The following is a 19,360-nucleotide window of genomic DNA, read 5'->3' on the forward strand; positions in this document are numbered from 1 at the left end:
TTTGTTCATGGAATTTGTGTTAAGATTTAGGCACAGACAGAGAATGGAAGAAATTGTGGACAATGGTTTTAGTTAGCCGAGTGCTTCGATACGGCAGTAAGAAGCGCGCTAGTCTTATAATCATGTATTTGAATTTCAGATTCCAATTTCTACGTATAGACACTGAAGTTAATGCATGGGAGTACTATTCTATTTGTAGTTTTATTAGAGTTTAATATATATATATATATATATATATATATATATATATATATATATATATATATATATATTTGAAATAAGTATTTTAATACTTATTTTTATGTAAATACTTTTCGCTTCTGTCAAAAAATGACGCACGTAACACAAGCTCGCTTATTAAATGAAGTGTCTCTCTATTTTTATGCGATTATATCTAAACAGCCTGAAAAACTTATTAGTAATCTCTATATTAATAAAGTAACCGCAGGAATTCCCCTCGAGAAAAAATAATTGTAGGTTTGCAACAACAGATGCCATTTACAAATTCAATAAAGCTACGTTTATAGTCACTATCTTATGTAGCTTTCGAACACCTTTGCAGACACATTCAAACGTGATAATAAAATAATACTTTACATCCTAGGAGCAACACTATCACAACTGAAACATCGTTAGAGGAAGGATTACCTATTTTTCCCTCTAAATATTTAGACCCCCACCGCTACCAGTCGACACGGGGAGGAAGTCTGTACGTTTCACAGATTTTATGCTTACACCGGCCATAACTGTCTCATACATATACATATATACCATTATCTTTCCCGTAGTAGAATAAAAAGAATAATTTCTCCCTCAGGAAAGTCCGCTGCCTCTAGTTGGCCGCTAATTCTCTCATTCCAGAATTAGATCATTGTAAACGAACATTAAAAATATTACAATATGCCGCCGCTAGGACAAATAATTATTCGCGCGGCGTCAATTTCAGTTAATAAACACTAAATTTAAAACATATAACAACAGTGAACGAATCGATCACCGCTTTTATGTAACTAATTACTGTTTAGCTTTTCTGCTAAGATTCACGAAGATACATTTGCTATGTACCTTCTACATTTTTCTTTCTTGCGAGTAGTTTTAGATCGATATTAATGTTTGGTTATTTTTCCTATTGCACATCTAATTTTACACATTAATTAATTTGTTAGGATAGCATTTCCTTTTTTCATTCGGATCGCCTACATTTGGAGGACGATGCTTGCACAAAACATATATGTCGCGGTTTAATGAATAATGTTCACTTTTTTAAATTTTATTTATAGATTTTGGACTTATGCGTTTACGGAAGCGCACTGAAATAATCATGTGATTATTAAGAAACCCATTATTAATGTAAGGAGGGGATACGGTTTTGAAACTATCGCACACTTTCACATAACAAATTAATTACAGATGCTATGCAAACAGGAAATCAAATACTGGTAACCTTAAAATAATCCTAATTTTTCAGAAATCATGGCAACTTATTTTTAACAATTCGGTGTATTACCATACATGCATAAGTAATACATACATACATATATATATATATATATACATATATATATATACATATATATATATATATATAACGTCTTTTAACACTCGATAATCACACAGACATATAAAATTAAATCAACTTCTAAAAATGATGCAATTCTGCTAAAAACATATATAGCATGTTTGAAGTCTTGATAATCGCTCAAAACTATTAAAACTAAACCTTTAAAATGTTACTACGGTTAGCTCTAACAAAAGGTTTGTGAATTATGGGCATTTTAACAGGCATTGCTAACTATTTCCTTGCGCACACGGAACTACCATAATATGTAAAGAAGCACATGTTGCTCTTTTCTTTGTCTGAATGAAACACTCTCAAAATGTACGCACAGAATTGATTTGGGAATGTACATATGCACAAAATACCGACACGCCATTATCCCCTCAAAACGGCCCTAACATAAAAAATATTTATTTTACGGTATAAATATTTAATTTTCTATTTATGAGCGATTATCAAGACATTAAAGTTGCTATATTTGTTTATTTTTTTAATTTTTTATTCTTGCTTATGATTTGATTTAATTTTATTTTTACCGATTATCTACGCTGCAAAGCTGTGACTTATGTCGGCACTTTTTTAGAACTGAATAAATGATTTCAAATAAGTTAAAACAAAGATGTTATGCAGGTTTCAAAGTAAATTTTATTAACTACGGAAACATTATTTGTTATATATTTGTTTTTGTACCATTTTTAATTTCTGTAGAGTATTTCATTATTTAGAAGATGTGCTAGAGCTACGTTTACAACAAAATGCGATAAAATAGAATAAATAATAAAATTGTTATGGTGGGGGGGGACATTTTTGCAAATGGACGACAACATAGGTCTAGTTAAAAAAAACAACACGCGGGTCCGATGCAAAATAACACCGTTGTACAGACAACAAAAAATTTGCTTAGCAAATCGGTCACTGATATTACCTAGCCAATGTAGACAGAAATAAACAGGACATTTATTGACTAAGATTTCTTTAGATTTGTAAAAATTGGAAACTTTCTTATTAATACTAGATTCAACAATGCCCAAGGGGCAGCCATTGTTGCAAAGGGTCTTCGTAATGAATTTAAGCTCATAATCAACATTAGCATCAGAACAAATCATTAACTTTCTTCAACTAGACCAATATTGTCGTCCATTTGAAAAGATGTTCTCTCCCCACACCATTATAATTCTATTATTTATTCAAATGTAGTTTGGCAGACATTGCAAAGATTGGATTTTCATTTAAAGAACACGTATCATCAAAGATTCGTTATGCAAATTTTTCATCTTCGGATGCTTTGAGTAATACGTATGGTTCTTCGATTTGCGAGTACCTTATAAATAACCATGTGTGTGCCACGAATTTCAGTGCTGACATGTTTACGATCTTGAATAAGTCGCACTCGCCATTTTTATCTAAAAATTCTAGAAACTATTTTTTATTAAGTCCTTGAGACTTTCTCTTGGAAAGCAAATAGAAAATCTTTTACTATGTGTATTTTCCCGCATATTTTTATTTAATTTTTCTCTGCCGACATATTCATGACAATTTGTTTTATCGTAATTTTCCCAGATTTTGCTCTGTTGAGCGAGGAACGAAACCTGATTTATTTTCATTTTTAAAATTTTTTAATCATCATGTTAATTAGTCTATATTTAGCCATAATTAAATTTTGTACCTCCTAAAAAATATTAACATATATATATATATATATATATATATATATATATATATATATATATATATATATATATATATATATATATATATATATATATTTGTTTACTGTTTTGGGGAAAGAATTCCATCAAAGTGCTCGATTACAAAGAAAAAAATTCCAATATAAGAGCTAAGTATTTATTTATTTAAAACTGTACAGAAGGTCAGAAAAAACATTAGTACCGTCGGTTTTAAAACCTAACATAAGGGAGACCAGTTAATGGTAAGTAATGTTAGGCTCTCGTCAGCCATATCGAGAGAGAAAACAATATGGCTGACGAGAGCCTAACATTATTTACCATTAACTGGTGCCCGTTATGTTTACTTGAAACCAACGGTACCAATGTTTTTCTGACTTTCTGTACAGTTATATATATATATATATATACATATATATATATATATATATATATATATAATGTATGATGCTGAACGTTTGAAAACAAAAGGAAATCTAAATTTACGAGCATTTTAAACGTTTCACAGTATGTACTTGTTCTTTCCAACAAACGCGTGGGGTTCACATGTGCGGTTTCGCCAGTGAGCCATCAAGGGACACATCAACAAAACAATATTCAATATACGTTGCGCAGTTGCTGATCTTACTTCTCCGATCGTCGCTTTCCCATGCTGGGGTCGTGAGTCTCGAAACAATATTCACTTAGATTCTCTCCACATTGTCAGATGCATGTCGCCTCTTTCACATCAGCAATTCGACCGACTAGAAAGTTTGTCCTCCTCGAACACGTGACATCTCTTTTATAACATTCGACACCTGCATTTCTAATGCGGTTTTTTAGGAAGCTAATCACTCGCTTCAATCACTCCACATGCAGCTAGTATATCTCCGTTTGTCCTAAAGTTATCACTCGCCGAAATTCATACTAGTAAACATCATCTTTACTTCCAGGCATAGTGCCCTAACATATATATATTCTCTTGTAATAGCCCTAGTTATAATATATCTTTCTTGTGGTGTATTGGTCTTACTGAATTTTCAGACAAGGATTCATCTGGTCTGGTGGAGTATTTAGCTTACTTGATGTAACATCATTTGGAGACGGTGCACCATGTCTCATAAAAGTGAATCTGAGTTAGCCATGCCGATGACCCCCACCCCTGAAAAAATTCTAAGAATTACATGTCTCGTTACCGCTACGTGGCAAAAAATGGGTGCTCATTTTACATTATATTTTTATGAGAAAGTTACCCTTGCCGCTAAAATATTATTTTTTTATTATTTAAAAAAATATTTTCTTTTATATTATCTTTGAAGGCAGTTGAAACGTATTGCCCAAAAAGTAGATATTTTTTATTTCTTTTCAGGAAGTAAACTATGCTACGGTGGGGCGTTATAATACCAAATATTTTTTATGTGTAAATTTATTAAGTAGTTTTTGATTTTTTTACATTATAAAAACAAATTTGTTTTGTTTTTTGTTTGAAAAAGATTCTAACTTTCGCAATGAAAATGAAAAAAAAAAATAATAATCTGAGGCACGAAAAACGTACAATTTTTATCGACAACTTGGGTAAAGAATTTTTTTAATATGTACATTGATCAAGTAGTTTTTCTTTTACATTAGAAGAACATACTTGTCTTGCTTTAAAACGATTCCAACTTGCAATAAAAAGACAATAAAAGTAATCATTTTAAAAATTTGGGACGCTAAAAATGAACATAATTTATTATTTAATTTTATTATTAAATTAAATCTATTATTTAAATGTATTATTTAAATTTATTATTTAAAAAGGTTAGATGTTATTATGTGTTGATGGTTAATTAATATTTTATTAACACGGTTTCAATGACTGGAGAAGCTGACCTAAATAATTTTAATGCCTTTAAAATGACGGAATATATAAAAGACTATATCAAACTGACAGAATATATAAAAGGCTCTTTATATATATATATATATATATATATATATATATATATATATATATATATATATATATATATATATATATATATATTAATATATAAAAGACTTTATATGCTATATATATTTATATGTATAGACTTTATATATTTGTTTTGTATTTGTTTTAAAAACGATTCGAACTTACGTGGGTCCGACAATACTTTTCGGACACTTTGAAAAAAGTACTTCAAGGTGGTTACTACTGCTAAATATTTTGGAGATTGTAAGTACGTAGTTGAAGAGTAAAAGTCCACTACTAGTGTAATAATTTTTTTTAGTTTGGCTTTGATAATTTTAGTTTTTTGTGAAATTTGTGAAAACTTGCACAACACTATTTTTCGGACATGATAAAAATCCTATTTTATTAAGAGCTATGTTCATGTATATGTTGCTACATGCAAATTTTCTGCTTGTACATTTAGCTGTCATCATTAGAATCAATTATCTGTTCTATTCTACTAACAAAACTATTAAGTTTAATGAGGTAAGTGCATTCAAAAGAAGTCGTTTGTTTGGCACGGACGAAGCGGGAAGATGGCCTCAGCATCAGAAGAATTGCCATAGATTTTAATCTGTCGAAATTAACGGTCGAATACATGCTAAGGATAAACTCTGAGCGGAAAAAGAAGACAGGACAGAAAACGTCAATTGGCAATAGGACTGAAAGGAAAATGAAGAGGACTGTGACACGGCTTTTGACATCTGGAGAAAAAGTTACAGCAAGAAAAGTGAAGGAAAAATGTGAATTAGATGTAAACGTCCGAACAGTACAAAGAACCCTAAATAGGATTGGTTTGAAGTATGCAAAGACTAAGAAAAAATTACACTAAAAAGGAAACACAAATGAGAAAGACTGTAGTGTGCTAAAAGGTGGTTAACAAAGCATTTTGACTTTAAGGAGGTTTATTTACTGATGAGAAGCGTTTCAAGTTTAATGGGCCTGATGGATGGTGTACATGGTCGAGAAGCGGTGAGCCTGTTGTACTGAATAAACAACAGATGTGGGGAGGATGAGTTATGGTTTGGGGTATGACCTTTACCAATGGAAATATATGGTTGGAGTGGCCGAAAAGAAAAGGACGAAGCTCCAAACAGTTGCTGGACGAGAAAGCCCTACCAAGAAGGAATTTTGCCACTCTATGGTACTCGGAAAATCGAATACTAAAGTGTCCAAAAAATATTGTAAAAAGCAAACTTTAATGCATCCAAAACCAAACTCCTATCCTTACATCATCAACGCTCTGATCCCCATCTTGCATCAATTGTGATGGATGGCTCTCGTCTTGGTGAGGCCCCGTGTTTTGACAAGCTTCTGGGTTTGACCTTTACTTGTGATTTGAAATGGAACACGTATATCAAGTCTGTTGCAAAGGTAGTTGGAAAGATGGTGAGATCCTTCTACCGCTCCAGAAAATATCTCACTACTGATGAAATTCTCTATCTATATAAAAGCCAAGTACGTCCAAGGATAGAATACTGTTGCCATATCTGGGCGGGAGCTACTAAAAACAGCCTATCATGCCTTGACAGAGTACAAAATAGACTTCGTGGCTTAGTGGGGGGGCCTTTTTTCTACCCTGCAACCTTTCTCCCACAGAAGAGACGTTGCGAGCCTATCCTTGTTTTATCGTTATTTCCATGGCAGGTGCTCGTCTGAACTCCAATCTCTGGTCCTCCCTCGCCAATCTTTCACGAAAAACACCCGTCTAGCTGAATCCACTGTGAAAAATTTGCCCCACTCTATATCTGTGCTTAAATCAAAACGTGGATTCCATGAACAAAGCTTCTTTCTTAGAACTGCACGCCTGTGGAACTCTGTTCCGTCTGCCTGCTTCCCACCTGACTGCAACTTGGATGTCTTCAAGTCCAATGTTAACAAATCCCTAATGAACCGCCCCCTTAAGTAAACACTTCATGAAATCTCCACACTAACGTAATGTACTTGCAATAACCCTTATCGCTGAGTGGCTTCCGGGCCTTGATAAGTGGTGATCACTGTGTAAAAAAAAAAAACGCCATTTGCAGTTTTGCTTTTAGTTGTATATTTTAAACGCAAAAATTTCAATTAACGTGTAATTGCACAATCCAATCTTTGTCCTGGTGGGGTTGCAAGTAAACATGATTTCTTAATCTATTCTATTTTGTGCGACACATAATTACAAAATTTACTTAGTATTTTAGTTTCAACAATTATCGGAAAATTATGAAAACATTATTTGTGTATTTTATTATTTTAAATGAAAAAAGACTCTTAAGCGAAATTTTCTTTTTATTTGTAACACAAACTAATTTTTTTTTTTAAATAATTTCGGCTTTAGAAGAGTAGAAAAATAAAATAAAAAAAATAACAAAGGCGATCCTGTAAATTGTCGATTAAGTATAAAATATGGATTTGTTTATATTGAAACCGAAAATCGTAAACCGGAACTTGCAAAGCGAAACCAGATGGACAGTTTCAACGACTAAGCAAGACGATTTGAGTTTTTATAATATAATATAATATAATATATAATACATGCTATATAGATTTTCATATATAGCATGTATCATATATATGCAATACATACTATCATATATACATGTATGTATGTATGTCTATATATATACATATATGCGTGCGTGTGTGTGTGTGTGTGTGTGTGTGTGTGTGTGTGTGTGTGTGTGTGTGTGTGTGTGTGTGTGTGTGTGTGTGTAAGCTGTGGCGTACATGACGCACCAGCGTGTGGAATATGCTTTGGTGCCCAGCAGCCTAAGTCCCAGTCATGGATCAAATAGCCTGATGGGTGCAAAGGGCTCCGTAAGCCATGGTGAAGGCATTGTTATTCGGGTTTTCTTTCGCAAATATTGCGGCCTGGTAAACTACGTAAAGCATAGTTTACCAGGCCACAATATTTGCGAAAGAAAACCCGAATAACAAGAAATATTACGTAGGTATGACTTCCTTAGATTTAAAAACTCGATACTATGACCAAAAAAGTACATTCAACAATAACAAACACCGTATGAAAACAACACTAGCAAATAAATACTGAGGACTCAAGGAAAGCGGACATTCGCCAGTAGTCGAATGGAAAATAATAAAACAAGCTACCACGTGTAGGGACCTAGACGACCCATGTAGATTATGCCTTCATGAAAAATTTGCTATCCTGTACTTTGCAGAAGCCCAACATCTATTAAACTGTAATGAGAAATAGCAAACAACTGTGTTCACAAGATAAAATTTACTCTAGGATAGCGATGCAAAATAGTTTTAAAACTAACAAAAACAATAGAAAATAAACAAATAAATAAATTAAATAAACATGAATATACATAAACGATCACACATATATGTATGTATATATATATGCATACATATATGTGCATATATGTGCGTACACACTCACACACACACACACACACACACACACATATATATATATATATATATATATATATATATATAGAAACTAACATTAATAAAAAAAACAGTAACCTAGATTTAAAACAGATCAAGAAGCTAAATATCCAGGCTAAATAGAACACACACAAAGGAACAACCAGAGGTCAAATAGACCTTTGTCCGATAAGTGGATGCTCATTGGCTGATAGGAAGGGTGCGGTGGATACTAGAAAGTTGATTGGCTCACTAAAATTTCAATAGCAAATGCGCATATAAAACGACAAACAGCCACAGAATTCGCGCATAAGCCTGAAAAATCATAGAGTGGATGAAACGTGGAATATTCAGTGTAGCTTAATAACCATATACATTTTACAACTTACTAACTAGCTCTACTTACGTATTGAGCACTTTTGAAGTAAATACTTAAGGTTTACGCATAAACCTACACTTTCGTATATTAATTTTATGTGAATAAATTAAGTAGTTATATATATATATATATATATATATATATATATATATATATATATATGTATGTATGTATACTAGCGGTACCTGGCCACGCGTAGCTGTAGGATAGTGGAAATGGAAAGGAAACACCAAATAAAGGCAAAAATGTATATTTCTTTAGTCGATTTTTTATTTGTATGAAAGTATAGTGTTAATAATAATTCGTTGCAAAAAATTTTTAAAAAAAGAAAAAGAAAATATTTTAAAGGATAAACCAAGAAAGTAATAGAGAGACCGATGACACTTCCTAAGGAATATAGAAATGAGTTGGGAAACTTTTTTATGTTGTAATGTTTATTTAATTTTTTTAAAAAATTAGCAATTTTTTAACAACCAAAGTTTCGTTTAGAAAGGCACGCGCAAATGAAAACACGCACACAAACAAACGTACGAACGAATAAGTTTTGTCATTGTTTTGAAATGCACGCCTAGCCAGGAACACGCATACAAACAGGCGCACGTACGAATTACCAAATTGAGGAACTGATGTTTTTTAATTTAATAAATATCTATCTTTTCGCTAGCACGCACGCACGCAAAAAACTGTAAGCATGTTAAATACACACACGTACACACACTCAAATATATACATATACCTATACCCACATACTCATATATTTGTGTGTGTATGTGTGCGTATGTGTGCGTATGTGTGCTTGTAAGTTGTTTTCGCCAGAATAGTTTAATAATGTAATGTTTATTAAGTTTATTTTTTGTTTTTAGCAATTTATTTAATAATAAAATAATTTTTCGTTTAGAAAGGCACGCGCAAACCAAGACAAGCACACAAACAAATATACGTACGAATAAGTCTTGTTTTAGCTTTGAAACGCACGCGCAGCAAGACACACGCACACAAACAGGCCTAAGTACGAATGTGTAATGAAAAAACAAACGCAAATAAACTGCAAATACAATAAATAAGTAATGTAAATATTATATATATATATATATATATATATATATTTATTTAATTTTTTCACCAAAAAAGGTGTGCATAGTGACGCCATATTTTAATTTTCGCAACCGTTCGTTTATGTTGGCAGGAATAGAATTCTAGAATATAAGAATTTTCAGAGCTCAGACAATCAGAATGGGCGGACTATGTCAAGAGAGACTTTATTGGTCATGTAACGGTAAACTGTAGGATTATGTTATGTCTATGAATCTATTAAGCAATTACTACAATCAGTGTAATCTCAAAGTGGAGGCAAATGTAAAATTGTCACGGTGTCAACTAGTAGCGGTGGTAAGACTTAATATTTAAAAAGAAAAATAGGAACTCATTCGTCTACCGATGTTGAGATTGAAATGATGTTGCTCGTCAGATACAATGTAGTATTTTATTATCATGACTGAAATATTGTTCAAAAGCTACAGAAGATAGTGGCTATTAGGCTAGAAGTACTGAATTTGTATGGGCATTTGTTGTTATAAATCTACGATACTGTTCTCCCGAGGTAATTTTTGCAGCCCTTTTATCATATATATATATATATATATATATATATATATACATGCATATATATATATGCATACATATATATATATATTTATATGCATATACATACATACATACATACACCCACACACGCATATATATATATATATATATATATATATATATATATATATATATATATATATATAAGGTGTCTCAAAAGTGCCTTATATATTTGTTAGTAAAAAAAAATTAAATAACAATTAAATAAAGAAAATATATTTTCTTAAATGTACGCAGAATGCCACTTTATTTCACACAGTCGTAAATATTAAACCGGTATAATGTTTTTCATCACTATTGTAGACGGTCACGAAACTTTCAGGTGAAATAGCAGCAGTTTCAGAACGAATAGTTTGCTTTATTTCTTCGAGGGTGGTGACTGATTACTTTTGACTCCAAATATCCGCACAAGAAAAAATTGCAGGGGTTTAAATCAGGCGACCTTGCAAGCCAACTAATATCACCACGCAGAGAAATCAAATGATTCAGGAACATTTCCTTAAAATAATGTATAAATGAAGATATAAGATATGAATGAATTTTGACCTATTTAAAATAAAGTGGCATTCTACCTACATTTAATATATATATATATATATATATATATATATATATATATATATATATATATATATACATATATATATATATACATATATATATATATATACATATATATATATATATATATATATATATATATATATATATTGTATTTATCAAATTGTTATTTAATTTTTATTTTTGACCCCCGGATGACCTTTTGGGGGGCGCTCTGTATATATCTGTAAAATAGATAAAATAGAAAAAGTATCAACTCCATAATGATTACTGTATCTGAAATCGAAAATTTGGGACGGTTTGATAATAAAAATAATCATTCATTATTATTGTGTGCCATTAATTTTACGCTTGCATTTTGCGCTTACATATCATTATCGATGAATTATTTTCACATTTTTATTAATATTTGATAAATTTGTATGGCATTTCTAACGGAACTTTTTATTTAATCTATGCTTTCGTTACGTCATCGATGACTGGATGCAAGTACCTGGGGATTGGATATTTCATATTGCCCGCACTGAAGATTGGATGTTCAACCTCCAGAAGAGCGTCAATTGCAATTAGACGTTGAAGGTTCAATCTTTAGCCATACGAAGAATAGAATTACGAATTACTACAGACTTCTACCCGGTCATGATTGACGGAACGAGAGTACGCTACATCCGTTGATTAAATAAAGTTCCGTTAGAAATTTTTGAAAATTCCCGTGATCGACAGAAAGATTCTCGAGTTCGGCAGGATATGCTTGAAGAAGGTTGGGGATTATACCGGTCGTAACGTTGAGATAATAACGCTCAAGATGAGAACGGTAATCCTAATAATCAAAATAATAAAAATTATGCAACTTCGTCTAAAACCCAAGGAAGACAAGCCCAGCTAATATACTTTTCATTTTTCGATTTACTAATATTTTCTATGTATACAATATCATAACATTCTATAACATTAGTTTATACAATATACACACTGCTTCAAGCAAACTACAATACTTTCTAATTTGTTTTCAATTGAAAATTGAGAACACGCTAATGACAATATTCGTGTTTATTTTCTTGCGTTTTTTTATTACTGATAGAAAATGAAATTTTGTTAATATATAATCGATGTATAACTTATATATTATTAATACATATATATACTAGCATTTAAGCCTACTGTTGTCCCGGGGTTTGAAGGTGTATGTTGCGCAAAAAAGCGGTCAATTTTTGTAACTTTAACCCCAATTATGACCCAGTAAACTTTATTTTTTGGGGCTCAAATCAAGTTATTAAGTTAAATCCATGTCCTATGAATCTATATCTAAAATTTCAATTATTTAGACTCAAAATTGGCGGAAGAGTTTGGTAGAGTTCTCAAACGTCAAATCGTTGAACTTTGACCCCTTAAAAGCCAAATCTTTGACCGAGAAAGAGTGACAAAGGTTTTCCCAAATCTCAGTACCCTGTGTATCAAATTTCGAGTCTGTAGACTGAAAATTGACAGAGTTATTGCGTAGAGAAATGTACACAGACCCACAGACACTTTCACTTATATATATATATATATATATATATATATATATATATATATATATATATATAGAGAGAGAGAGAGAGAGAGAGAGAGAGAGAGAGAGAGACTAGCAATGGGTGCCCGGCGTTGCCCGGGTGTTTGGAGGTGTATGTTGAGCAAAAATAAAGGGGGTCAATTTTTTTAATTTTACCCTTATTATGACCCCTTGAAATTTATTGTTTTGGGCTCAAATAAAGTTATTAAGTTAGATCCATGTCCAAGGAACCTATTTCTAAAATTTCCTGTGTTTAGATCCAAAATTGTAGGAAGAGTTTGGTAGAGTTCTCAAAAGCTCAAATCGTTAAACTTTAACCCCTTAATCGCCAAATTTCTGTCCGAAAACCAATCACATCGATTTTCCCAAATCTCAGTACCCTGTATATCATATTACGAATATGTAGTCTTAAAATTGACAGAGTTATTGCGTAGGGAAATGTACACAGACACACACACACAGAGACACACACAGACACTTTCACTTTTATATATATATATATATATATATAGATATCTGTGTGTGCAAATATAATGATATTAGTGGATTACTGTGCAAACAGTCTTAACTAAATGCATTATACACGTTGACGACGACAATGATGATGATGATGATGATGATGATGATCATCATCATCATCATCATCATCATCATCATCATACAAAGTGAAGAGATCAAGGCATGAAAGCATGAAGACTTTCAAAGATTTACTTATAACCGATTTAGTCGATGGTCGGGAGGAATTTGTAACGACTTTTTCGGAGGACCTTTGTCTTGTTAGTAATATGGACGATTATAATTGTATGCCATATAAAACATTAATGCATTACCGAGCAGAACGAAAGGGTGGGAGAGGAGGTAATTTATGCCAATATAACATTACTTAGGACTTCGTTCATTAGTTTCCAACAGGAAACTGCTAATGGTCGTCTTAATAAAGTTCGAAAAGATGCACCTGAAGAAGATAGGCTGTACAAAACTTTAAACATAACATTTATGTAATCTACGGGTGTAGATTGTTCTTATTATGTCAACTTCGGCCTGGTATAAGTGTAGCTTTATATCTTGCACTAGCAGGACCGTTAATCGGCGTTGTCTGGTGGAAGTCTGCCCCCTTTGCAAAAAAGTAAACTACGGTTGTTGTTGGTCGCCACTGCCGTTCCTGAAAAATCGCGGACTGACGACTGTGGTCGAAATTAAATAATCTGGCTTTCACTGGCGATTAGTGATGATTTGGGGCGAAACATGCAGGTACTGTTTGAATTTAAGAAAAGCAATCAAGGGAATGCATAACTCAGTATGAATTAATAAAAGTACAGAAACTGGTCCATTAGAATAATCATGGAAAGTAAAAACAGAAGTTTTAGAAGTTAGTGATTCTCACTGCACATGGACTGTTTAAAGTGATCAAAATCAGTGGCAGCAGTTCTAGCTGTTTCCGTTTGTTGTTCAAGTCTCTGTCTTCTTTTCAACCCTTCCACCATTTGTATAAAAGTAAATTCCATTTTTGTCATGTTTTTAACGTGTAAAACAAAACAGCTACGACTTTTTTCACTTCACTTATTTGAGAATTGTCCTGTTAAATACGCAGTTTGGGATAGACATCCAAAACTCTGTATGCTAAGAACGGCTTTCGGAATAGACACCACCAACATTTACATCTTAAGAACGGCGTTCGGAATAGACACCCGTAACATCCATATGTAAAAAACGGCTTTCAGAATAGACAACCCCTTCTTATTGGGGGGGGGGGTAAGAATGGTTCCCCAAAAATTAAACCGTGATAATCGTTGTCAGCATACCCACCCGCAAACGCGATAAAATGTGGATTGTCATTGTCGGCATCAGACGAGTAGATTTGTTTATTGTGCATGCGTACAAACCTGGCAGCCAGTGAATTATAATGCATGATACAGATCTTTATATCTCTATAAGTACTTATCTCCGAAAAATTTGAATAATATTGACTTAATCAGCATAGTCGAAAAACTAAACAAGTAGAATTTTTTTTTAAATTTTGAAGGTGGACTTAATGTACAAATTTACCCGTCACAAAAATAAAAAAAATTAAAAAATTAACGTGGAAGCAATTTCAAGAATCAAACAGGAAAACAAATTTAATTTAAATACTCCTTCGAATGTAATTCCTAATGTAATGAAATTTACGTTATAATTGTAGTATTGTAATAATCGGTGTAAAAATCGGTGTAAAATAATCGGTGTCAAAAATCGATAATTTTGACTAAAACCAGACCCTAACTTGCAAACGCGCGTGCAGGTTTGTCAATTGAGGTATAGAAGCAAAAAAGTGAAAAATATCTAAAGAGGTAATCTTGCAGAAATTGACCCGGATTTTCGTGATATCTCGTCAATCATGGATCGGGCGCGATCAGCAATCATCAGATTAAGCAGAGCGCAGAACAGACGCAGGCTAATTACAAAGCAAACAAACATGCCTGAAAAAAAAGGAAATAGAAATAACTAAATAAAAAATAACAAAAACCAACGTATAGTGATTGAATATGAATATTTTGTTTATTTTTCAAAACCTTTTTTTGCAACGTATTTATCAATAAATGTTTTATAATGAATGTCTTATGTTTTACCGTAAATTGTTAGATATAAGTTTTTTCAAGATTTTTTTTCATTTTTCTTTTGTCAACAGAAACTAATTTTTGTTTTAGAAAAGCTGAAAATGTTGTTTACAAAAAACGTAAATGTTAGGTGAGCGAGCGAGATAGAGAGAAAATAAATGTTTGTTGTTTTGTCTTCGAAGCGAGAGAGAGAGTGGAGGAAGAGGGAGAAGAGGTTTGAAGGATATATACAGCGAGAGAATCCAGTAGATCGCACAGGTTTAAATAAAGTATATACATGAATTACCTTGTTGATAAAAGTATAATTAATTGCTGAGACAACAGTACAAATAGAGGGAGCGCACAATTTACTCTTAGGGCAAAAGTAGGTAGCATTTCGATGCTATGTTTGAACTGTACATTAGCGTTCGTTTAGCATGCTAATCCCGTTATTCCGTAATATAGAATGGCCAGAGATCGTGAAATCACAAGATGCGGAATTATTCTGGAAAGACTTTATTATTTTTTTGTAACGGAAAAGGGATAGATTATGTTATGCCAATGACTTTATGATCCAGTTACGAAGGGTGAAACCCCATATCTGTCCTAGTGCAGAATACTTCCTGGTGATGACAGAGCGATAGAATTACTTGTTATTTAGAGGGAAAAATAGTAACTACTCCCCCTAAAAGTGGTTCCCGTTGTGATGATGGTGCTCCTAGGATATATTGTAGGATTTTATTATGCAGAAAATAATAATATATCGTACACACATAATCTAATGAGATGATCAGTAGATGATCTTATAATGGTAATAATATATTATACAAAATGATCTATTAGGCATTAATAGAGACAATGATACATAGAAAATAATATATATATATATATATATATATATATATATATATAGACATTCTTATAATAAAGCAAGAAAACGGAAGAAAACTATGTCGTATTTAACCAAACGTGCCTTCATAACGACTTTCTGATATATATATATATATATATATATATATATATATATATATATATATATATATACGGCATAATCACGTATATATATATATATATATATATATATATATATATATATATATATATATATATATATATATATATATATATATATATATATATATATATATATATATATATATATATATATATATATATATATATATACGGCATAATCACGTTCACACACCGGTTCTCGCCAGATCACTAAAGTTAAGCAACATTGAGCCTGGCTAGTACCAGATGGGTAACTATTTGGTAATTCTAGGTGCTGTATGTGCTCTCCGCTCATCTCGACATTGTTTCTAGTCGTCCTGTACCTCACCTTGCCACTGGTATGCAACAATGTTGACCCAGGAGAGGAGTGGTTGGGGATTGCACAACTCTTGCCACACAAATTTCACGCGCAGGCACCCTTACAGTGGGTATCCATAGTCTGTCAAGACTGAAGTAAACCATATATATATATATATATATATATATATATATATATATATATATATATATATATATATATATATGTGTGTGTGTGTATGTATATATATATATATATATATATATATATGTACTTAAAAAATACTAGTCTCGGGACGGGTATAAGCAGCAAATATAGCATAAGTTTTAATTTTAATGTTTTTCTTTTATTGGAGAGTATGATACGGTTTCGGTAGCTCGCCTACTAACTGATAAAGTTTACAAAAAGAAGAAACAATTAAGCCACATTACTCACTACGATGTCTAGAATAGATATTTTCTTTCTATCTAAACCTATGCACTAGAAATACATATATTGCAAATGACTTTTTAATCTCTCGAGTTTTAAGTGATAGGTATATAAGTTTGTAATAATTTTCTCTGCCATTTTCTTTTGTGAAATAAGGACAGTAACTCATTTAGATTAACTTCGTGTAGTGTCGCCATTGCATTTGTTGTTGAATTTATTTACCGTGATGAAACGAGTAAGAATAAAATCATCCAAACTTATCTCAAATTAAGATGAGGACCCTCCAAATAAATCTTATATATAAAAGGCTATATGTCTGTCTCCATATTTTCAAACTCTATCTCCTCCGAAACTAAAAGTCGTAGAGCGGCGGTAGGGGGGCTCAAATGATTGGATTTTTTTACGAGTCGTTCTTTTATGGGTCTTTTTAGTTTTTAAGGGTCCAAAGAGGTTCAAAATTGAAAAAAAAATTGTTACTCATTTTGTACATTCGTATTAGTTTATTTTTAATTTTTAATTTTTAATTGGTTCATGTGCGTGTCACGTTTGTACAGTGGTAACGTCACCAGCTTTAAATGCTACAGTTTCGGATTCGATTCGAATTGATGACGCCTAAGAACTTGGTTTTTACTTTTGAAAACACGACTTTAAATTAATATATACAAAATCTGAATAAATTAAAATATCATATTTAAGCGTATTTTACACCAAGACAAAGCCGGGCCCCTCCATGCTAGTCTAATATATAAAAGGCTATATGTCTGTGTGTCTCCATATTTTCAACCTTTATCTCCTCCGAAACTAAAAGTCAAAATTGAAATATCGTTATACATTTTGTACATTCATCTTAGTTTATTTTTAATTTTTAATTTTTAATCAATTCATGCGCGTGTCAAGATCGCACAACTTTTAATACATCATTTTTTCTCTGTAACTAAAGCAATCTTATTTTATAAGCGTGAACAATGCTTTTAATAAATTCTTGAAATAATAGGTGGTTTTTTTTCATATTAAAAACATGTGATTGTGTATATCTATACTTGAAATTAATTCATTTTTATTTTAACTCTTAAATTTTATATCTATGTAATTATTATTTATATATTCATGGTTATTTTTTATTAATTTCACTCAATTAACTATGACCTCTTCTATCAATATTGGGGGCTATATTTTGCGTACTTTTGGTTTTATGTTTTAAAGTAAGGTGCCCGCTTGTTTGGATAATATATGTGTTTTTACTTACTGTTAGTTGTTTGATTTTTTTTTTGTGTTGTCTTTGCTGCCTAATAATGATTTTTTTAGCAAACTTTGAGTTTCTGAAAAGTTCATAATCATTTGATATTGTATTTGCAATTTGTTGGCTATGGACGAAGCGGCTCTAAAATTATGGAGGTTTTTGATTGGAATAATCAACAACATAATTAATAGCATCTTGGTCATTGTGATTTAGACGAATAGTATCTATCAATTTCAAAATTAATTGATAGACAGAAGACCATCATGCGCCTGTTTATAATCATAGATTATCTCTAATAAGACTTCAGTTTTCCATCGCAAATCCAGAACTGCGTCATTCAGAACATTTGTGACTATTGGGAATACAGTCGTTAAGATAATGAGAGCAAATTTAATATAGGTCGATAGATTCAGCTCAATATTTTGAAAAGAGTAATAGCAAGAAACGTAAGCAGAAATTGCTAAAAGCAATTTGATTAAAGCTTTAGCGATTTCAAATCTTACTGGATGATGTTGTTCGACGATCCGTTCAAATAAGTCAGCGTAAATGAAATGTTCACCGAACTTTGTGTAAACGAACTTCTCGCAAACATTTTCAGTCAATGTGGTGGACACCTTTAATAGGGATTGATAGGTTTCGGATATCGACTGAAAAATCGCGATTATCAAGCGTAAAAACACTAAAGTCAAAAGTATGTAACCAATGGCGTCTGGTTTTGCAACCAGGGCAATCACGGTGTACATTATGTAACAGCAAAACAGTTGGAAACTTACCAAAAAGAGGTAGGTGTTAAAAAGAAAAAGGAACAGAAAAATGGGCAAGGAAATAGATAAAAGCAGGAAGCCTAAAATGCGTTTGATTGAATTTGTCTCCCAGAAAAATGGCCAAATAAAACGCCAGATATAGCTATGAGGAATGGCTTTCCAGACTAGAAGCATAGGACAGCCATAAAAGATGACACAGAGCAATAATTCGATGGCACAAAGGCAAGCACATATAACGACATAAGGGATTATAATACACACACCTATCAGTTGGTAAAAGATTCGGTGGTTATCGAAATATCTATGAACATTTTTGCAACGGCGAAACCAT

The 19,360-nt window shown here is 32.0% G+C and overlaps 1 protein-coding gene across 3 annotated transcripts in view; it reads right to left on the reverse strand.

The window, feature by feature from the left end:
* Positions 1–16,418: 16,418 nt before the first annotated feature.
* The window catches only part of LOC145248070 (uncharacterized), a 23,899-nt gene continuing 20,957 nt past the window's right edge, over positions 16,419–19,360 (reverse strand). Inside the window, exons 2-3 of one of the 3 annotated variants that reach the window (XR_013863320.1) lie at positions 17,810–19,360; positions 16,419–17,360 (exon numbers count right to left, since the gene is read on the reverse strand). The exon at positions 17,810–19,360 is cut by the window's right edge and continues 1,400 nt beyond it. Coding sequence is in view for 2 of the 3 variants with exons in the window: in XM_080109844.1 (XP_079965970.1) it covers positions 18,505–19,360 (856 nt within the window). In the remaining variant the exon portion in view is untranslated. The other 2 variants (XM_080109844.1, XM_080109843.1) reach the window with 2 other exon arrangements.

The sequence above is a fragment of the Euprymna scolopes genome, chromosome 26 (genome assembly GCF_053919585.1).
Source record: "Euprymna scolopes isolate OS-2025 chromosome 26, ASM5391958v1, whole genome shotgun sequence".
In the NCBI taxonomy this organism is placed as follows: domain Eukaryota; kingdom Metazoa; phylum Mollusca; class Cephalopoda; order Sepiida; family Sepiolidae; genus Euprymna; species Euprymna scolopes.